A 17511-nucleotide genomic window follows, 5' to 3' on the forward strand; every position below is an offset into this window, starting at 1 on the left:
ATAAAGAATACGATTTTGATAAAATTCGCCAATTTTGCTATGGATGAGGTGCTAAAGTGTACTTTTTTTACACGCTTTTTATTAGCTTCATTATACCCAAAATTAAAAAAAAATATTATAAAACAACTAAAGGGGACCTAACAAAGAAATTGTGGGACCTTAAAGGACCTAACGGAGACCTATCGATTAAGGTCATTTTCGACCCAAAATTCCATTGATGAGGTGCTAAATTTGCATTGGTCCTTTTCACCTATGACGATTCCTGTGACACATTGTGTTCCGAATTACGTATTTTATGTTTAAAAAGCAAAAATAATTTTAATACATAATATTTTTATTTTAAGGCGGCATTATCACCAAAAATATAAAAATGAAACATCTTAAGCTACTAAAACAAAAACAGTAGGTATTGTTTAGTTTAATATAACGAAAAATAAAATAAAATAACACAAAAAATAATGCCTACGCAATTCAATTCGTGTATATGAAATGGAACGTTGAAAAATTATAGAGTTGGAAAATCATATAATCGGCGCCCATCTTGTGATCGTTTGTCAATCGCTTCAATCGTTTACGAGTCCGTCAGCTTTGTATAGGTACAAGTTGCATTTTTATATTGATACTTTACGTGGTATTCTATTATTACCTACTTGAAATGTTATGCTATAAATATAAATGAATAAGGAATAGCAAAATTCGATCATGAGGCGGGATTCGAACCCGCATTTTTTCACGCCAATGAGAGAAATGTTATTATTAACTCCTGTACATAGGTAACTGACAAAACAAAGTTGGCCAGAGCAAATTTCATAATTAAAAGTATTTCTTTAGGCACTTAGGTTCTATGAAATAAAACAATATATAACTAATATCCGTTTATTGATACAACACAGAATACATGGCTAGCCTAATTACCAACTTAATTAACAACTAACATAATACTCCATTATAGCAACGCGCTTGGAACATGTTTAGGCACTGTTAAGGCACCTATATTTAACATTGAAATATCACTTTGAAAATAATTGCAAATAATTTTAATGGTTGTTTACACAAATGTACTATTCTTGTAAATAATCGCTAAAGTACTATAAGCAACTAGAGTCACAATTGTCTATTAAAGGTCATCAAAAATGTCCGAGCAGCGTACAAAAGATTCACAGAAATTACCACTTTATTTCGTGGCAGTAATGATCAAAGTCGATTGTATCGCTCATTATAAAACTCTGCCTAACACGCGTGGGCAGAGTTTTCAGACAATTGTTGAACATTATGATTCTAGTTGTTTATTGTACGTCAATACTTAAAACACTAAAGGAAACAAAGCGTAAGCGTTTTTATCCTAAATTCTTTGACACAATAAACCTACCTGTTGGTTTCATAATCCGCTATCTTCTATATCTTTCTGTCACATACAAGTTTCCAATGTTAGAGCGAGATAGATACCACACCGTTCTCTCTCACTCTAACAAAGAGTAAACCAATTTGTAAGAAAGAGATAGCACTATCGGGAATTACGAAACCACTTATAATTATTAACATTAAAAACTAAACAACAACGCCTAGGGCGTATAAATTCATAAAAATATATGCAAATAAAAGAAAATTGCACTCATATTGCAGATAAATCTAATAAACTAAAGTTTTATACTTATCAATTAACCTGCTTTCAATAAACATTCGTTTCACCATTTCAATAGACGATGTCTTAAAAACACACGTAAAATATTCCGTAGGAAATCATAATTCGGTCAAAGCCGAGTTTAAATCTAAAACTACATTTGAAGACATGACATTGGTCCGCAAACTTCATCTACTACATTTTTCTTTTTAAACAATATTTCTTAATTAACATTAGTTGTATGAAAATGAGATGAACGTTAGTATAGAAAAAGTAACATATCTGGGATTAATATAAAAAGGCTAATAATAAAATTGACACTATCTTAAAACAATCACTATTTCGCCTTGTACTTACATAATATTTTGTCTCTAACGAGTCCATCAAATTAAGAGCTAGCGCGCAAGAGCAACTTTTGTCTCCGCAACTATTTTGGCTTCATATTCAACTCTATGGGCTAGTAAGAAAGTGCGCGCACGTAGCGACGCAACTCCTCATACAGTTGATGGGAGAGACTATAGTTGCCAAGACAAAAGTTGCTCTTGCGCGCTAACTCTAAAAGATTTTCACTCATTTAGAATTTTAAATAAAATAACACCTATTTTTGTATATTAAAATAAAATTATCTATCTGATCACAATATTAGAAATATTTGGCTTGTCTTAAAATCATTATGATCATCAATACTCAGACAAAATAACTTTCCGATATTTTTATACAGATAAAACAAATTTTATGGTCATTTATTCAGTGATGATAAAAATTTAGATTTTTTGCTGAGTTATATACTGCAAGGCACATATTTAAGGTCACTTCCATTTGTAAAATGTGTCCAATGAAACTATACTCAACTTTGAGTTCTGAACTCAACTCAAACCATACTTAACTTGAGTATAACTCAAAGACACCTTATCACTTAGTAACTTAAAGTCAAGTATCTCTCGAGTATTAGGTAAGTGATTTAGATAAATTATCACTATTAGTGATATTCTGTCTTAATAGTGTAAGTGATATTTCTATCACTTAAATACAAAACAGATACTGATATTTTTATCACTATAATGTTACGTAATGACACAAGTTCCAAAACCTCTACTCTCATTCTCATTTTATAATTCGCATTTCAATATTTGTCTTAAATTTGACGAATTTTACAATTTCAAATCAACAAAAATCGATCATACATTGTTATTTTACATGATTCTGGTATATCAACATTGAAAGAACAAATTCTGATGCGTTTAACACGCTTTATTATTCACAAACTCCTACATTCCTCCACCTACCGCATAAACGGCTAAACCATTCCCGACCAATTCCACCCCACTACATTAATTACTAGTAGGCCTAAGCAACAGAGCGTTATCTTCGATAAGTTCGAGCCGGTACGTCGAACTGTCTGGCAAGTCTCAAGCTGTCTGGCAAGTGTCGAACTGTTTGATAGGTTTCGAACTGTCTGGTAGATGTCAAACTTAAGAAATCTCCATTAATCATCAATTAAAAAATCTCCCAAAAAAAACCTCCTCCCACATATCCACAACGGCTGAACAATTCCCGGCCAATTACACCCGACTGATAGCACTAATTACCAGTAGGGCTAAGCAACAGAGCGTTATCTTCGATAAGTTCGAGCCGGTACGTCGAACTGTCTGGCAAGTGTCGAACTAGTTCGTCCGTCAGACGAACTCTGGCCCCGTTCGGCCCGGATACCAGGACCGTGTCACAATCCTGCAAAAATAAAACATTTATATATATGAGTAAATCATTACAATATAAAAAATAGTGTTGAAATAACTGCTTTTTAATACCATGAATATACGGTATTTGGTTTGGGATAAGATTGTACTTCGATTTTTCACAACTGCTTAATTAATGTAGCCAGTTGATAACATATCACAAGTGACTATTAGCAAAGTGAGGGTAGTTGGGTCAAACGTCGTATAAACAACGTCCGAGCCCCTAGGCACTATTCGTATGAATGCGCCACGATTCAAAGGAAGGCAGAATTTTATAGTATTCAACAGCTAAGCATGTTCTAACAGGAAATAGTGACAGCAACATTGACAACTATTCATCCATAAAAATATTAAATCAAAAGTTACGTCTAACAATATGTATATCTGTCTGTATACCTTAGCGGCGGCATGTGGCAGTGCGCGCAGTTTCGCCAGCAGTTCGGCCGCACGGCACGCGTGCAGGTACAGAGCGCTGTACACGCCACCTGTACCTGTACCTGTTGCACCTGTACCTGTTGCACCTGTACCTGTACCGGTACCGCCTGCGCACACGTACACAGTGAGGCGTGGCTCGATGCGCCTGTACATGAGACATTATCAATTAGAAAGTTACAATTATAGGTTGGTTGTATAAGTTTATCGTTTAGAGACGAAACATATTATCGGATGTCCCGCATGTGATACGCTATTCTCAATGGAACTTATAATTTTGTATGAACTATAATTACGTTACAGATAATTAAACAACTTAAGAAAGCTTTATTGGATTTTTTCTTATAGTGAATGTTTACATCCCTAGTTTCACGCAGCGGCATATATACCGCTCCGCTTATGCGTGCAATGTGTTGACAACAATCTCAAAAGTGAGCAAACGTGCAGGTGGCAAAAATCGGCGGATTATTTATCAGTCAGGGGTGTACAAAATATACATTTTCTAGGCAAATACATTTCTTAGAAAAAAAATATGCGCAGGTTAAAAAATAGCGTATAAAGAACTATTAAATCCAATGAGCAGTTTCCACATGAAGTATAATTTGCAAGTGCATAATATTATGTATTTACTCACTTGGCATGCAAAGCGTTGTACAGACGAATGCCGTCCGCCAATCCGCAGATCTGTATTATATCATCTCGGGACAATCTGTAAGAGAAAATGAAATCATATATAGAAAATTTCATAAAATAATAATATCACTGTCTTCATCTATCTCCATAAATGCTTTTATAGTTTATAATGGTGATGACGATAAAACATGATGATGATGATGATGAAGAAAGATATAAGAATAACAAGTGCTTGAAAAGTTACTATAAGAAAATGTCAGACATTTCAATGATGACAGTGTTGATGATTATGAAAATGAAGGTGATAATGAACGTTAAATCAGCAAGTCAGCGCTGAAAAAGTGACTGAAAAATAGCAGCAGAGGAATCAATAAATAATAAGGAGCAGTCCTTATTAAAATTGATGTGAATAAATTATGATATGACATTAAAGAACACATAAATTATCAACACATTAGAAGACATTTAGAAGAAGAGAGATTGATGATGAAGACGATTGAAACAAACATAAAAATAAAGGGACCGACGAAAATAATTTGCACAATCACAATAAATAAACATAATAATATAATAAATACCTCAACAAATCGGCACCGGAGAAGTTGGCAAACGTGGCCGCGTGCTGAGCGAAGCGGTGCCGCGCGAGCCACGCCTGCGTGTCAGACGACGATGCGTCCTTGCACAGACCGTTGTTCTGCAAGATAATACATCTTAATATATATAAATCTCGTGTCACAATGTTTGTCCTCAATGGACTCCTAAACCACTCAACCGATTATAATAAAATTCGCACACCATGTGCAGTTCGATCCAACTTGAGAGATAGGATAGTTTAAACATGTAGGTACCACGGGCGAAGCCGGGGCGGACCACTAGTATATAAATATATATATATCATGTTTTTTGTAGATAAACTGTAAATCCATACTAATCTAATATCTAATATATATTTTAAAGGCGAAAGTTTGTATGGATGTATGGATGTTTGTTACTCTTTCACGTAAAAACTACTGAACCGATTACAATGAAATTTAACACACATATAGAGGGTAACTTGGATTAACACATAGGATAGTTTTTATCCCGGAAATCCCACGGGAACGGGAACTATGCGGGTTTTCCTTTGCAAACGCGGGCGAAGCCGCGGGCGGAAATCTAGTATCTAATATTATAAATGCGAAAGTAACTCTGTCTGTCTGTTACCCAATCACGCCTTAACTACTGAACCAATTTGCATGAAATTTGGTATAGATATATTTTGATACCCGAGAAAGGACATAGGATAGGTTTTATCCCGAAAATCCTACGGGAACGGGGCTTTCTTTGAAAACGCGGGCGAAGCCGCGGTCGGAAAGCTAGTATAATATAAATACAAATAACTGCGTTAAAAACAACCGACTTCAAACTTGCACTAGCAACATTTACAAATACAGAAAAAAATGCTCATAAAATAAAAACTACTGGGCCTATCCGAATAAAATTTTTATGGGACACCATCACCACACCATCCCGCATCGAACCAAAAAAAAGTCACGTAAATCGGTTCAGAAACCTCGGAGTAATCGGTGTACATACATAAAAAAAAACAAATACCGGCCGAATTGATAACCTCCTCCTTTTTTTGAAGTCGGTTAACAAATTAGTCTTTTAATAGGTACACAAGATTAGTATAAAGTTAAAAATAGAAAAGATATTTACATCTCAATAACGAAGTCGGTGACCTATATAAACGTTTTTAACACGCAACTCGATGAAACTGAACCGAAAATAATGTGTTGTTTACATATTATTTGCTTCCTAATCAAAAAAAAAAATAAAAAATAAAAAATAAAATTAATATAAATTTTTTTCCTACAGGTACATATATAAAAGTATGTGTATGTGAGTGTGCGTGTGAGTGAAATGAGAAAAAAAAACTAAACTGTAATGTATGGAATTAAATATAGCTTATTATTTTTATTATTTATTATGTATGTTCGACTATATGTATGTATGAAACAACAAACCTTGTCAGCATCTTCCGGTGCGTTTGGCAAATCTGGCAAAATGGCGTCGGGCGAGTGGCAAGCCGGCGCCGCTACCTTTACCTCACCACCACTGTGACGAAAAAATAAATAAATAAAATACCTAATAAATAAACAAATACCTACAAAAAAGAGCGTGTGTCAGAAGTGAAACTTCTTTGACAAGATTCAAAGATACCAAAACTGACGGTATCGCCATAACGCGACCTTGAAATTGTACTCTCAACGCGCAAGAAGTTTCACTTCAAACATTTTTTGAAAAATTCAGATAGAAACGTGTTTAAGATCATAGAATTACTATTTAGTACTCTGTGATGTGATGCAGAACTTAGGATTAATTAAAAGATTGTTTAATAGCTTATAACACAGCAATTTTAATAATAAGCCATTTATTGTTTACTAGCTTTCCGCCTGCGGCTTCGCTCGCGTTTTCAAAGAAAAACCCGCACAGTTCCCGTTCCCGTGGGATTTCCTGGATAAAACCTAGCCTATGTTGCTCAGTGAAGATGTAGCTTTCTAATGGTGAAAGAATTTTTGAAATCGGTTCAGTAGTTTGTGTGAAAACCATACATACATAATTACAAACCTTTTTCCTCTTTATAATATTATATTAGTATAGATGGAAAAGTTATAAAATTCAAACAAACAATACACAAAACGGAGAATCTTTTTTTAGATTTTAATCATAGATTTGTTCTAATAATAAGAATGTTTGAGCCATTATCATCCCATATTTTTAGGCATAAAACACTTCCTATAAAACTTAAACAAAACAACTCCTTATCTATTCAGGTTACACATTTTTTGTTATTGTTATCATTTCGTAAATATCTTATCACACAGTGTTAATAATAGCAAGTAGGAAGCCGACCATGACAAGCAAAGAAGTACTTAAGGGGACTGGAAGAGCTAAAGGCGATTTTTATAATGCTTTAAAGTATATGATTAACTGCAATAAAAAATCTCAGACAAATATATTATATTCTTCAGGAGATATACTAGCTAGATAGTGTATTGAAAAAATAATACAACTTATTTTACTCGATAGAAAAATATCACAAAGGTACCCCTAAGAGCTAGCGCACAAGAGCAACTTTTGTCTCCGCAACTATTTAGTCTCTCCCATCAACTCTATGGGGAGTTGCGTCGCTACGTGCGCGCACTTTCTTACTAGCCCATAGAGTTGATGGGAGAGACAAAATAGTTGCGGAGACAAAGTTGCTCGTGCGCGCTACCTCTATAAAAAAACGTTTGATGCTTAAAAACCATACAAAGAAGAGTTCTTTATACTCACTCTTGGCAGTATAGAGGTTTCATCCGGTTGGTTGATGTGATGAGAGCTGTAATAAAAATAAAATACAATAAAAAAAATAAAAAACAATTATTCAAGTAAGATAAATTCGTGAAATTTTTCTTTTTATACATCCTTGACTAGCTGTTCCCCGCGATTTCATCCGCATTGCTCCGCTCCTGTTGGTCTTAGCGTGATGATATATAGCCTTCCTCGATAAATGGGCTATCTAACACCGAAAGAATTTTTCAAATGGGACCAGTAGTTCCCAAGATTAGCGCGTTCAAACAAACAAACAAACTCTTCAGCTTTATAATATTAGTATAGATAAGTGTACAAAGTTTGGATGAAATTAGTATGTTAAAACTGCGACAAAATCGAGTGTAAATGAACCCTTACAGATGAATCTAATAAAAGCGTCTTAGAATAAGGAAATATAACTTAAATTTAAAAAATGTAAAAGTCACCTTATTCATTAAAACTAACATTCATCACCTTACAAATTAAAAGCATTAAATATTATCCAATTGTTGTACTAAATTTAGTTTCTTGTTTAAATATAGAAAAACAAACAAAAAGTGACCTCAAATATTTTTTTTATCACACCAAAATCTGTTCAGCCATTCTTGATAAAATGGTGATGAAAACTCATAAATGTTAAAAAATATCCTTTTTCTGTTATATGTACTAGCTGTCCCTGCAAATGTTCTGTCATACTCTTATCACTTAGGGGTAAAAAATAGATGTTGGCCGATTCTCAGATCTACCGAAAAGGCATACAAAAATTCCTGTGAATCGGTCCAGCCGTTTCGGAGGAGTATGGTAACTAACATTGTGACACGAGAATTTTATTCATATACGAGAATTTTATCACTACATAGTATGAAACAAAGTCGCTTTCTCTGTCCCTATAGTTATCCCTTTTTATGCTTAAAACTACGCAACATATTATGATGCTGTTTTTTTATTAGATAGACTATAGAGTGATTCTCGAGGAAGGTTTTAGTATATATATTATGCGGGTTGCTAGTATAATATATAATAGAGAAGATATAATATACTTACATGGTTGTGACAACGCAGGCTTATTGACTAGCACCGGGCTAGTCACTTTTGGTGCGGTGCTGAAACAAAATATCATTTATTAGATGCTGCATTTAAAGCACTAGCTGTAGCCTGTGGATTTACTTGTATGGTACCTGCGTAATAATTAATAGCCTTAGAAATTTTTAAAGCATAGAAATTGTTCAGGTGGGATCATGGGTAGCTGTGTGGTCAGGCGTCGCCGCGGCATGGTAAAAGACGCGGGTTCGAATGCCGTTGAGTGATCGGCTTTTTTCATTAAAAATGTATCATTTTGAAGCATTCAAATGTTATCAAAGTATATCCTATATGCTAAAACAGACTATAATCTATCTGTGTACAAATTTAATACAGATCTGATCAGTTGTTTTTGAGTATTTTTAAGAAACAAAGATTGTATTTTTCCAAAATTATATTATATTATTAATCATAGGATGTTTTTTGTGTTAAAACTAGTCTTTTGATAAAAAATCTTTAGTCGAAAGTTGAAACCTATACTACATTCTACTAAAATCTTCATGGTGGCAAACATATTTTAATGTGCTAAAATCTTAATAAATACTTTAAATGTTTTAATGTATAATGTGTGTCTGTATGAATGAGTTAATCTATGAGAAAACTTATTTTTGTGTTCTATAATCTTATTGAGTAAAGCTATATGATGTGATATAAATTCATAGTATGACCATGGCCACGGGTGAAACTACAGTTTCCTAGCTAGTAAGAAATAAACCATTTTGTGATATTAAATAAGTTACCAATGTTGTGCCGTTTAGTAAGCTAGTAATTTAAACAGTTTCCTCATAGACTATATTTTTGAATTGAATGCATATGAAGCTGTCCAAGGTACCTATAGACTATAATCATCCACTTAGCTACTAATTATAGTGACCCCGATCACTATGGCTCCACAATTCAATACATCCTATGTGAGTACATCATACATGTTATCATCGTCTATTCTTAAATTATACGTTCAATGTGTTTGTGTTGTGAACTCAAAACATCTGTGTTTATTCAATTTGATCGTTTCGCAACAAATCAAAGCCACAACGACGTAAAACATCAACAAAAATTCAGTAAAAACTGGATATTTACGGTAAGCGCAGTCGGGACGGTCTAACGCTTATGTTGGCCGCCTTCAGACGTCTCGCGATCTCGATGTACGTTTCGGGCTCGGCCTCGACTTCTACCTCAGCCTTGAGCAGCGAGAACTTCATGCGCCAGCCCCTCGCTTCGACGCCGTGAACAAGCCGCGCGCGGAGCACTACCCCCCGGCTCACATGCCTGGCACTAAGTCTTTGCTCGAAAACGAGCATAATACTCGTCAGCTGTAGTCCTGTCTGGTCAAATTGAAGAAGATAAACGCGCCGGAACCGATGCGATATGCTGCGCCGCTAGATACCACCATAGCTGGACCGCTCACCACTTCAACAACCATTGGTTATCCTATACGGTACGAACACTGAACAAAAGTACACCACCGATTTTTCACTTGTCCAACATTATTCAACGACCGCCTCGCACTGAATGTCACTTCGCGTAGCGATATTACGACAAAATACACTGTTACAATTATCTAATTGCTTCGATGCAAGTTTTCGAAAGCTTGCGATTGTGCAGAGAAATATCGGGAAATAAAAACAAAGGAGTACGTGACATATGACGGAACGAGAACGACTGAATAGCATGGGCGCTGATTGGCCGCGAGTGAGGCGCGCTAGTCGATTGGATCAAAACCGGTTCGAATCGGTTCGCGGAGGCCGCGGCCGGCTTTTGTTAGTGCATTGAACGTCACGCGACTAGTGAGGAACTGTGTTGCATTTTATCGATTCGGTTTCACTGTCGTTTCGATGAATCATATTTAACTAATAGAAAATACACAGATAATTGATTATTATTTTAAGATGTAAGTGCTTGATACCGCTTCTTAAAATTGTACAGACGAATCGGCAAAGGACCGGATACAAATTGTACGTAATGATCGCCGTCATGCACTTTCGGCCAATTGAGAACCAATTTGTTGGTAACCGACATGAACTAGTTTTTGTATTAAAATTGACGTTACCGGTTACTACTTGCCAACGGGTTAGTATCACTGTAAATCACTTCTGTAGTGTACTGCGTAACAAACTTTGAGGCATGACCTCCGACAACATTGTAAACTACTGTAACCGTCATTCTTACATCGTAGCGGACTGTTGAGTCACTTAAATCTCTTGGATAATAATAAATTGCATTAGATAAGATTGGTATGAAGTTTTTATACAATACAATATGTACTTAAAAGATGAATTACGTGTAAAACATGTAATTCAACTATAATAAAATGGGGCGCCCATTCATCATGCTCAAACATATGCTACAATTATGTAGAACATTGATTATGAAGATAATGTTGTTTTAGTATTGGAAATATGAAGGTACTACTTCTAGTCTAGGCCACTTAAAATTGGGCGCAAATGTGGTAAATTTAGGTGTTTAATGTTTATATGTACCTATTGCAAAAACGTAACTGACTTATCTTAAATGGTAATAGCATTTCAATAAAGATTCTAATTACTTTTTTAAATACTCTCCACTAAAAATCCTTAAATATATCGTGCGCTCATTTATGAACAACCTTACACCTAATTTATGAGAGAATATCAAGTAAAGTGCTTATTACAGAAAAATTACATTAATGTAACAAGTTCTACCAATTGTCGTACATAATAAATTAATTATTTACACAAATCTGGTTTTGTTTGGTATTAATTTGTCTTTGACAGGTGATAATTATTGCAATGACGGCTTGTTACCAATTCGATTTGTGTCAACTACAATACAAATTAACGATGGATAAGGGTGTTAGCCGTGTTCACGGTTTTAGTCGGTTCAATCCGACGTCAATTGGATTAGTGGAAATGTACCAGCAAACATAGCTAAGGTGCTGTGAAAAACATCGTGTGTAATCTTTATACGTATCTTGCGTATACGTGTTCACAATTTAATAGATCTTCAAACTTAGATAAAGAATTGGCACGACTAGACTCTAGAATTTACTTATTTTCGCTAAATTCAAGGTTGGTTTTTTATGATAACTTTTGTTGTTCAAAATGTAATAAAATTTTAATATTTAAAAAATATTCAGAACGAAGCTTAGTTACATAGAAGACAAGAAATAACTTGGGTGAGTTTTCTAATGTAAGAGTTCCTAGCCGCATTACTGGCACCATAAGGTCACCATTTCTAACATCTGACATTTATTCATAACGATACCACACTCTATACTTATAAACTTATCCGTAAACGTTTCAGATATTATATTAGAAAGACCCTAGTCATAATAAAGTCAATGCTCTTGTGGAAACCGTATAATATTTCCATGGTCGAGTCTTACATAGCGGGTATTACATTAGCTATTCAATGCACGTGGTAACTGGTACTCTGCTCAGAACCCTGGCAAATGAAATAAATCTACATCGAAATCAATGTCACGCGCACCCATTTTTTGTCGAAGAAATTATTCCTAACCTTGATCTAGAGTCAAGATACATTAAAGAAGAACTATATTTTCGACATTTTCAAAATTGTATCTTATTGCACACAATACAACAATTATGCCACACATGGTACATTGTTTTGCTGCCTTAACGTTCAAAGTGAAGAAAAACCTTTACAAATTTGCAAGCGACAAAACCAGGCTTACAATAGTTAACATAAATTGTATACTTCATACTGGCAGAATCAATCAATATCAGATAGCAAAATCCCGTACGATCCCATATGAAGATATTGAGTTATATGCGTATTTTATCTTGCTTATCCTTTAGTAATATTTACATTAAAATATCCTTTAAATGAACATGAAACCTGCCCACAGACAGCCGTAACTCAATTCACAGATAAACTTGGACGTAGCTAAAATTTCATGTAAATATTTAATCAGAATAAAGCAAGTTTGGTTCACTCAGCCTATTCGAGTTTAAATTATTCCTTTGGCCGATAGCTATCCTTATATAACCAAAAAGTTGGACACACCACGTCTGCATCTAATAAATACATTTAAACCACGTGAATATCGTATGTATTATCAACAAAAAACTAGCAGCCTCAACAAGTATGCAACGCCATCAAAATCAGTGCCTAACAATTCTATAGTCATTAGCAAAAGCCGCAATAAAATGTTGCAACCGACACAAACGTATTGCAATTGGCAGTTTCAACAATACCACCAGCTATTACCCCTTTAAACGGGTTTAGTTGCCAACACCGGCGGATGCGGGCTAAATATAGCGCGCGTTACAAACGGGGGCGATACGAGTTCATCTGCTGTGCAAATCTGATGCGAAGATAACAACTCGATTGTGTGTAAATGGGGATAGCTAAATGGGGCAGGTTATGGCCGACAAAAAACTTATACTACTTGTTAATCAATTTTTGAAAGGAAAAATAAGTACAGGCAACGAAATATAAGTACAGGACAATCATTTTTAGAGACGCTTGAGACAAAAACTATAACATATTGAGTAGCGACGAATAAAAGAGGAATGATCTGATGCACTAATAAACAGCCTATACTCAATATGGAGACTTATTAATTGTTTTCACAATGAATTGTACTTGGGATTTTCGAACTAATGAGAGAAAAAAAAACAACAAAAATGACGTCCCCACTCCCCAGTAAAGCAGGAAAAAAAATTAGGTTAAACATCTCGATATTTTTATGCAACCACACTGCCTACATTTTGTCGTAAACATAACAGCGGAAATTTTTATTTCAATCTCCATTATTCAAATGACTATTGAATTTGATGTAAAACATCCTTTATATCAGAACTTGGGATTTGGAAGAATAACTTTAAACATCAAGTCACTGACTATTATTTTTATAAACCTTAAAACAAGGTATAACATCATTAAATATGGCTTTTTTATATTTTAATTACTTATACATATATAGCAAAATTAACAAAAAATAAAAATTTAACAATATAATAAAGAGTTGAAATAAATTAAGTTCTTTTTTTACGTACTTATAAATTATATTTATTAGATGTATAACACCGTATTACCACACACTTTATTTTAGAATTTAACGAAATTGTGTTGTCATGTTATATTTATATATGCAAATCTACATTTAATTCGCATTTTATTATTCGCATTATATTATTATATTCATAATACAAATACAATAGTGTTTACATGTAAAAAAGTCTATCGAATCAATTTCATCAAAATATACGTAGGTAAGTAGAGTAGTATTTAATGAACGGCCTTGTGTATAATTGTAAACAAACAAACCGTTCTATAACGCTGTAGCTGTATTTATAAAGTATCAATTGAGTTCACATCCGTATGTTAATTCCCTAGGGCCTCTTTAATGCAATTACGCTGAAACCCACTACGCAATTATCGTTGTTCTATTTTTAAAATTATGCCAGGGATGTGATGTGTTTAATCGATAATTACCGGTTTTTGTCTACGGGCTAAAAATTCATCGATTACCTTTTAATCGATTTGATTATTCTGTAAATTGGTTATTTCAAGTTGAAAACGAAAATTTATTTAAAATAAAGAAGGAGAAATAAAAATAATTTTATTATTTTATAACAAACCATAACCGAGAAATGTATTACGGCTAAATGCATAATTTTCAACGCTAGTAGAAGCTTGGTATACAATTAACGGTGTCGTTAAAGTAGTTTATTTAAATTAACGCACAGTTAAAAGTTAAAACTGGTAATTAACAAGTTGAGAGACCAGTATGAACTACTCGGTGACAACTATTGTTATTCTATGTTTGTGCTATGAATATAGTACGAGAATCTGACAAAATTGATGTTAATTTTAATGCATTTTCTACAGTAAATGTACACTAATATATCGTATACTACTCGAGTAATGCGTTTTAGGCAAAATTTATACTGGACCGATATTTTTTGTAGAAAAACGGTCACGCACGGTCCCAAGAAGACACAAATAAAAATAAGAAAGCTTGCGTACTCTGCACTAGTGGTTTAGAACAAAATGAAACGCGTGGCTGCAGGCTTGATTCCCATGACGAGCATTGTACGTTGTAGAATATAGTTATATGAATTTCTTATTAGAATTTCCACGCATTAGGACATTAAGGACATAGATCGGAGTTATAGCATGATGTGAGGTTCATTAATTATTTTATTTTATTGGTCAACTGATATAAAACTTAAAATATTTGAGTAGTAGTAGTATTTGACTAGTATTTAATCGCCAGAATCTTTCAACACCATGTTTACAAAATTATAATTCGGTGTTCAAATAGTCATTCGCACGAAAATCGAAACCCTATTCAAATATATTCCATTTTCCCTCCGCCCAACTTTCACCCACCATACTCTAATGTCTCTGCTTCAAAGCTATTTATAATTCAAAATTCGAATCGTTAAACGTCAAAACCGTTCGAATCGTAACCTCTAGAACATTCCATACATCATTTGTGCTCCGCATAAATTACCGTCTCAAGTGTCGTTCAATTGATGCAATTTACCACTCTATTTTCGTATGTGATTCTATTTGACCGCGGCCATTTTGAATATCATATTGTCATGTCACATTACATGAATGAATTGTGAAATATCACGGCTGGTAACTCATTTAATAATGAGTAAATTATTGTTGGGAATTTTGATGACAATTTGGTGAATTTTTCTTGTTATTTTTAGATTGCTGACTGCATCTCATCATTTCATCAATTCATTTGATACACACAATGATGTTTATTGCTACACATTTGTTGGGCAACAGTTGATCAACAATGTTGCTAGAAACTTTTCAATGTTGTCGCTTCCTCGGGCGACAACTTTGTTATCAACTTTGTAATAGTGTTGCCAGAATATTTTTGAAGTGAAACTTCTTTATCGGGGTTGGAAAAAAATTTAGTGTAACATTTTTTCGTTACGTGTGACATTTTTCCGTTACGCGCCATCTTTGTCTTATCCCTACCACGCATGATTCGACGTATTATACATATAGTAAATTACTGTCTGAAAAATTAATTAGACATATAGTAAATTACTGTCTGAAAAATAAGGTCATAAAGAAGTTTCACTTCTTACGTGTGTACACTAGTACACGCACACATTTTTTAACAGGAAGTAGCAACTGCACAATATAATGATGATTTTACATTGCTAAACTAATTTTTACCATGTATACAGGGCTATTAAAAACTTCGTTACAAATGTCCGAGCGGCGTTGTACAAAACATTCATTCAAATTAACACCTTATTCCTTGACAATTATGTTCAAAATCCATTATATTACTCAAAAGAAAACTCTGCCCTAATATAGGTATAGGCAGAGTTTTGCTTCAGACTATTTTTGAACGTGATTATTTTTTATTGTACGCACATGGTTTAATTTTTAAAATTATATAAACTTACCACATTTCTGGCGAATAAGGTGGTGAAGTGGTCACCAGCGATGGCGGTGGCATCAAAGCGTCACTCGATAGCTGGTGACAAAAATATTAATATTACAATATGTAGCAATATTACTAAGGTTGCCTGGCAGAGATCTCCGCTTAGTGATAAGACCGCCAATTGAGCTACATCAACACCATTCTTTTATAATGTATGCATAATAAAGTATAATAAAAAAGAGCGTGTGTGCCGAGCACACGTGTCAGAAGTGAAACTTCTTTGATAAGATTCAAAGATACCAAAATATTCGCCTTACTCCATAGCGTGACTGTATTGCCATGACGGGAACTTGAAATTTTACTCTCAAAGCGACTTAAGAAGTTTCACTTCAAAAACAAAAATAAAAATGAATAAAACATAAAACAAATTTTGATTTTTTCGATCGACTGAAAAAAGCGACGTGCCGACGTATATTTTTTTTTGTTTATTTCCTCAAAACTTTAGAATGGGTAAACGGGTTTTGATAATTATTTTATCACTCACCGTCCTTTTTGAATGGAAATTCAAATTACATTTATTTACAAGAATCTAGTTACAAATTATAAATGTTATGATTTAAAATTTTATTAACCGACTTCAAAAAAAAGGAGGAGGTTATCAATTCGGCCGGTATGTTTTTTTTTTTAATGTATGTACAACGATTACTCCGAGGTTTCTGAACCGATTTACGTGATTTTTTTTGTTCGATGCGGGATGGTGTCGAATTGGTCCCATAAAAAATTTATTCGGATAGGCCCAGTAGTTTTTATTTTATGAGCATTTTTGTCTGTATTTGTAAATGTTGCAAGTGCAAGTTTGAAGTCGGTTGTTTTTAACGCAGTTATCACTTGTTTTATTGTTAAGGTTTATCGTTCAATATTTCCTAAAACTTACCGTAGTTAGCACAGTGGCTTCACACCCGGGTTGGTATTTGTCCAAATCGGCCGGCGGTCGTCTCATGACCTTCTCTCTGTCTTGCTTGTGCTTCCTATCTGCGCCTTTTAATTTGAACACCTGGTGACAAAAAAAATACACATTTTTTTACAATTTTTCGTATAAAAAAATTAAGTTTATTGTATACTAGTGGTCCGCACCGGCTTCGCCCGTGGTACATATTTCGCAATAAAAGGTAGCCTATGTCCTTTCTCGGGTATCAAAATATCTCCATACCAAATTTCATGCAAATTGGTTCAATAGTTTAGGCGTGATTGAGTAACAGACAGACAGACAGACAGAGTTACTTTCGCATTTATAATATTAGTAT

General features: G+C 34.1%; 2 protein-coding genes across 3 annotated transcripts in view; one reads left to right on the top strand and one right to left on the bottom strand.

Annotated features, from left to right (window-relative positions):
* Positions 1-2987: 2987 nt before the first annotated feature.
* LOC123704012 (transcription factor CP2) overlaps positions 2988-17511 on the bottom strand; it is a 31819-nt gene continuing 17295 nt past the window's right edge. The window contains exons 11-19 of the mRNA XM_045652250.1: positions 17142-17261; positions 16230-16300; positions 8803-8861; positions 7741-7786; positions 6429-6519; positions 5001-5116; positions 4424-4498; positions 3754-3937; positions 2988-3349 (exon numbers count right to left, since the gene is read on the bottom strand). Coding sequence (XP_045508206.1) covers positions 3203-3349; positions 3754-3937; positions 4424-4498; positions 5001-5116; positions 6429-6519; positions 7741-7786; positions 8803-8861; positions 16230-16300; positions 17142-17261 — 909 coding nt within the window. The 3' untranslated portion in view covers positions 2988-3202. The remainder of the gene's footprint in view (positions 3350-3753; positions 3938-4423; positions 4499-5000; positions 5117-6428; positions 6520-7740; positions 7787-8802; positions 8862-16229; positions 16301-17141; positions 17262-17511) is intronic.
* Positions 10153-17511, top strand: part of LOC123704008 (neuropeptide IMFamide) — a 48421-nt gene continuing 41062 nt past the window's right edge. The window contains exon 1 of one of the 2 annotated variants that reach the window (XM_045652243.1): positions 10153-10729. The gene's annotated coding sequence lies outside the window, so the exon portion shown is untranslated. Of the gene's footprint in view, positions 10730-11967; positions 11993-17511 lie in introns of those variants that run through there. The other variant, XM_045652244.1, reaches the window with a different exon arrangement.

Source organism: Colias croceus, chromosome 28, assembly GCF_905220415.1.
Source record: "Colias croceus chromosome 28, ilColCroc2.1".
NCBI lineage: Eukaryota > Metazoa > Arthropoda > Insecta > Lepidoptera > Pieridae > Colias > Colias croceus.